Genomic DNA, 6,000 nt, shown 5'->3' on the forward strand with positions numbered 1-6,000 from the left:
TAACTGTAGTTTCTGGCTGCTTGAGAGTTACTATTAAAAACAGGCCCGACTAATACTGTACCCTGTACTATTTATTTGGTTTCACTTGTTCTTTGGTTGGACAATGAGGGAATTTATTCCCATCTTCTTTTTAAAACTCAAACTCTAAAAACATAAGGTACGTTTCTGCTGGGGGGAAGAGAAACTGCAACACATAAAAATTGTACCGCATTTCTTCGATTTTTTTTTTTCTGGTTGCTTGAGACACTTTCTATTTTACTGTAAATTTTATTGTTCTGTTGTGACTCGTTAAGCTGGACTGAAACTGCAGTTCACTCATTTACATCAGTGCTCTAACCACTGAGCACACAAAACTGCCTTTGTCCAAGATAAAAAAATATAAATAAATCCTGTGTGCAATACATAACGTCTACCAATGCAAACAATTCTCAAAAATGCAAGCATACTTTTGATAAACAGTATTTGTCTGCAATAGGCTGGTGCCTTTACAGTATTCTCAGCGCCACAGGTTACTAGGCATTTGATCCAGAAGTCCACTGAAGATCCTAGCTCAATTTCCCAATTATCCCAGAGCCCAATCTGTTTAAGCGACTTGTGGATTCATGGCTAAGAGTATCACTGACTGGAATTCAAGAACCAGTTAATTAACAGTTCAGAGTGCCAGTCCTCTGAGCTGAAAGCCAGATATCAACAAGTAGGTCAAGTAATCTGGCTAGTAGCACATCTATCAGTCTCATTATTTCTTTATATTGAGAGTCTAATTATTATAGTGTGTACATATCTTCCAGCACCTGAAGTACAAGACCATGGGTGTAACTAGGCATGCACCATGAACTTACGGTGGATGATATGTGAATTAGTTTTTAACAGGGAAACTTTGGGCCAAGCATAACAGCATCACTGTCCACCTTCAAATACACAAATTAATAGAAACAAGGGTCAATAAAAATTAAATTTAGTGTGTGTGTTGCATGCAGACTGCACTTACCATAGGGGAAAAAGAGTTATGGTAGGAGGAAATATACAAACCAGAAATTTCTTGTATTGAACAGAGATATTTTGTGAAGCACTACAATAAATACAAATCTACAGATACACAGTTTCTTTTGCTCCTATTACAGTAATAAACTTCTCTTAAATAATGAAGTCTTGGATGTTCACATTTCATTTGAAAATTCAGGTTTCACTTCTGCTTCTGGTGCTTCATCAACTTTATTTAAGCAAATGCATATGTACATCTTAACTGCAACCAGCTTTGAAACATCCCCAACAGACTGGCAAAAGCATTATAACCACAAGACAATTTAGCATCTCCACCTCTGAAAACGTTTGAGCCTCTGTAAAATGCAATCACTTGACTACTACTGGAAAGAACTGGCAAAAAAAACATTGTAAAACACTGGTGACATTTATCACACCTTTCAAAATTTTAGGACAAGCATTCTGGACAAAGCTACAATTAAAAGGGGAGCCAAGTTTTAAAATCAAGAATATAATTTAAATATTGCTCTTATAAACTGATAAATTTGAAATAATAACTGGGGTTGTATTAGTACGCATTCTACTGAAAGAATCTGAAATCAGGAATTCAAATGTCTGTCATTATTCCCGAACTTAAGTCATAAATAATTCTGCAGAGAAAAAAATTATAAAAAGTGAAGTGGGGTAAAAATCTGGACATTATGCGAAACTGTGGACAGGTGAGAAGCAGGAGGTTTATACAGAAAGGATAAAGTTGCGTGTACATTATAATCTGAGAGAATGCTGACGCAACAAGACTGATGTAGCAGCTTTCCTACAATATATAAAATAAACAGTAAAGGGACATTTCACGTCCTGGCATATTCATAAATAAATAAAGGGTAAGAAAACGGCCCTCGATTAATTATTTCAGAACATTGTGAAGGAATAAATAATTAACATCTAATACGATAACTATACTGTACAATGAAAGCATTATCATCACGAACGCAGGTAGGAAAATGAGTAAAAACAGATAAATCGATGGCCTAGTGTCAACTGCAGTTTTCTTTCAAACTATGCTCGCCGTTAAAAAAATAACAACGAAAATATAAACAAAAAAATGGAAGCACCTTTTGAGAAAAAAAATGCCAGTACATAAAGTACCGCTTACTGTAAAGGGAGATGAAAGCTCAAAATTGTAGTCAGTTATTTTTTTGTGAGCTAGTGCACTCACCACTTGATATCTGCTGACTGCCTGAAGATGTTCCATCTTGTCCGTTTCAATGACACAACAAGCCAGCAGCTGAAATTCAACTGCCTCTCTTCCTCTTTCAGCTGCTGCGGCACGGCACCAGCCCTGCCCTGAAAGTCACAACCGCCACTTGAGTCTACAGTAACAAATCCCTTGGGACACCCCTTTGAAGCTGTACACTTGGAGAGGATCTCCCCTCACAGTCCAGTCGTATGTGATGTGTTCTGGGATAAAAAAGAAAATAAAAAACAAAACCACTCCAACTTCCTAGCTCTGGGCTGCCACCAAAATAGTCAGTGGCCGACGAACGAACTGTGACGCGCCGTCATATGGGCATGACGTAGCCATGGCACTTTAACTCCCACTTAAAAGTAACAGGAGATAGAAAAGTGCAGAGCGCAGAAAAGGGATCCCTTTGATTTTGTTTCATATTCTTGCATATCGAACTACACTGTAAGCAATTCTCATTATTTCTCCGTATTTATCATCTTCTTGGTTAGACATTTGTTAAAACCAAGCAGAATCGTACGGCTGAGCGAAATTGACCTTTAACCAGACAAAATTGTATTCCTGACTAAAAAAGTATTGCACTGATCCGGAGCACTTTCCTTTTGTTTGCTCCATGTAAGCAGTCTGATATTATTTAGTAATCACATACATATATATATATATATATATATATATATATATATATATATGATCATAAACATACTCATAGTTTCCTAAGAGTTAATTACTAGATCCCGCAGCCCTACTTGATTTAATGTCTCTCACTTGTCGTTGTTGTGTCTTTCGGCTTTTCCCGGTTAGGAGTCGCCACAGCGGAACTCCGGTCCGCTAATGATTGGTAGTTGATTTTTACGTGCCGAGTTACCAGCCCTGACGCACAACCTTCAACTAAGGTACGCCCATTCACGTATGTCTCCACGCAGAATACGCTCGAAACGGACAGCGTTTTGCCTGTGGGGCATTTTAAGCCTAGCCAATTATCCCATGTGAGAATCAAACCCTGCACCTGCTGTTTGTAAGGTGAACACCTTAACCATTATGCCAACCTCTTACTGTGAGGCGGCAACGCTACCACTACCCCGAGTTATATTTAATGTCGCTCAGCCCATTTAGAAAACAAAAACTTTCTTCTAGCTTTTCCTGGTTAGGGGTCGCCACACCGGATCACCTGTCTGCTCATGATTGGCACTGGAGTTTTTAGGAAGCGCACACACACTGACACCTAGGTTCAATTTAGAACGACCAGTTCACCTACAGCATGTCTGTGGGAAACAGCCGGAATACCTGTAGGAAATCCACGCGATCACAGGAAGAAGGCAACCCAGTGAAAGATCGAACCGAGAACCTCTTGCTATAAAACAACAACGCTAACCACTGCACCACCGTGGCTGATTTTAGAATTTAGCTACTTGGGAAACATACACTAATATATGTGCGTACTAACGTATTCACTTTGCAACGTCTTTGGCAAATCTTACATCTCAACTGCTGCCCTGTCCCTCTTAATGCCCGCTGGTGACGTTTGGAGAAAAAAATGAAGAATTACACTTAACAAATAATGACAATAAAGTTATAGAATTCGTTCACTTCAGATAATATACATTAACATTCTCAATTCAATCAATGTCGTTAAGTAAGTAATACTAATATTTTAAAAGCGTCACAAATTATGTCTGGATTTGTCCCGATTCGTTCAGATCTAAGAGGGGGCATTAATTTTTAAATTAGCAAATTAGAATATGTCGTCCAAGTATTTAAATGTAATGCCTTTACCAATAACCGCATATTATAATATACACTCAGTAAGATATGCACCGTCTGGCTGTTTCTACAAAAAAAATTTACTCCTCACGCGAGTTGTTAAAATATTAATGCGTTAGGCTCTCTGTTTTTAAACTCCTGCACATGGTATATTATTCCTCAGTCTCAAAAGTTAACCATCTCATTTAACTCAAAGGCTAATATATGTATTCCGTTCTGGGATAAACACTGCGAGATTTTAAGACAGACCAAAATTTATCTACCACATTTCAAATCCTTAAAGTATTCTTACTATACATGTATATACATATATATATATATATATATATATATATACACATATATATATGTATATACATACATATATATATATATATATATATATGTATGTATATACATATATATATATATATATATATATATGTATACACACACACACACACACATATATATATATATATATATATATACACACACACACACATATATATATATATATATATATATACACATATATATATATATATATATATATATATATATATATATATGTGTGTGTGTGTTTAAACCATGATAATTATGCTAACTATAAAAGACATAACCTAATAACCTAGAAAAAAATGCCCCCAATTATGGTTGGTGCAAAAACCATACTGACACCTGTGAGATAACATCATCTTCTTTCAGCTGTTCCCGTCAGGGGTCGCCACAGCGGATCATCCGTTTCCATTTCTTTCTGTCCTCTGCATCTTGCTCTATCACACCATCCATCTGCATGTCCTCTCTCACCACATCCATAAACCTTATCTTAGGCCTTCCTCTTTTCCTGTTACCTGTAGCTTCATCCTTAGCATCCTTTTCCCAATATACTCAGCATCCCTCCTCAGCACATGTCCAAACCAACGTAATCTTGCCTCTCTGGCTTTGTCTCCAACCTTCCAACCTGGGCTGACCCTCTAATATACTTATTCCTAATCCTGTCCACCTTCGTCACACCCAGTGCAAATCTTAACATCTTTAACTCTGCCACATCCAGCTCTAACTCCTGCCTTTTTGTCAGTACCACTGTCTCCAACCCATATAACATAGCTGGTCTCACTACCCTCTTGTAGACCTTCCCTTTCACTCTTACTGGTACTCGTCTGTCACAAATCACTCCAGACACTGTTCTCCACCCACTCCACCCTGCCTGTACTCTCTTTTTTACCTCTCTTACATGCTCACCATTTCTCTGAACTATTGATCCCAAGTATTTAAACTCATCCACCTTCGCCACCTCTACTCCTTGCATCCTCACCATTCCTCTATCCTCCCTCTCATTCACACACATATATTCTGTCTTAGTCCTGCTGACCTTCATTCCTCTTCTCTCTAGAGCATATCTCCAGATCTCTTCAGGGTCTCCTCCACCTGTTCCGTACTCTCACTACAGATCACAATGTCATCTGCAAATATCATAGTCCATGGGGACTCCTGTCTGATCTCTTCTGTCAACCTGTCCATCACTATTGCAAATAAGAAAGGGCTCAGAGCTGATCCTTGACGTAATCCCACCTCCACCTTAAATGCATCCATCACTCACACCGCAGACCTCACCGCTGTCACACTACCCTCGTACATATTCTGTACCACTCTTACATACTTCTTTGACACTCCCAACTTCCTCATACAATACCACAACTCCTCTCTAGGCACCCTGTCATATGCTTTCTCTAAGTCTACAAAAACACAACGCAACTTCTTCTGACCTTCTCTGTACTTCTCCATCAACACTGTCAGATCAAACATCGCATCTGTAGTGCTCTTTCCCAGCAAGAAACCATACTGCTGATCACTAATCATCACGTCCCTTCTTAACCTATCTTCCCACTACTCTTTCCCATAACTTCATGCTGTGACTGATCAATTTAATCCCTCTGTAGTTACTACAGCTCTGCACATCACCCTTATTCTTAACAATCGGTACCAAAAACACTTTTTCTCCATTCCTCAGGCATCCTCTCACTTTCCAAAAT

General features: G+C 38.4%; 1 protein-coding gene across 2 annotated transcripts in view; it reads right to left on the minus strand.

Moving 5' to 3' along the window:
• The window catches only part of NDFIP2 (Nedd4 family interacting protein 2), a 985,488-nt gene extending 982,950 nt beyond the window's left edge, over positions 1-2,538 (minus strand). For both annotated transcript variants that reach the window (XM_044072913.1, XM_044072912.1), the window contains exon 1: positions 2,198-2,538. In XM_044072913.1, the coding sequence (XP_043928848.1) occupies positions 2,198-2,233 (36 nt within the window). In that variant the 5' untranslated portion in view covers positions 2,234-2,538. The remainder of the gene's footprint in view (positions 1-2,197) is intronic.
• Between the last annotated feature and the right edge of the window lie 3,462 nt (positions 2,539-6,000).

The sequence above is a fragment of the Protopterus annectens genome, chromosome 5.part1 (assembly GCF_019279795.1).
Source record: "Protopterus annectens isolate FY-2018-M chromosome 5.part1, PAN1.0, whole genome shotgun sequence".
Lineage (NCBI taxonomy): Eukaryota > Metazoa > Chordata > Ceratodontiformes > Protopteridae > Protopterus > Protopterus annectens.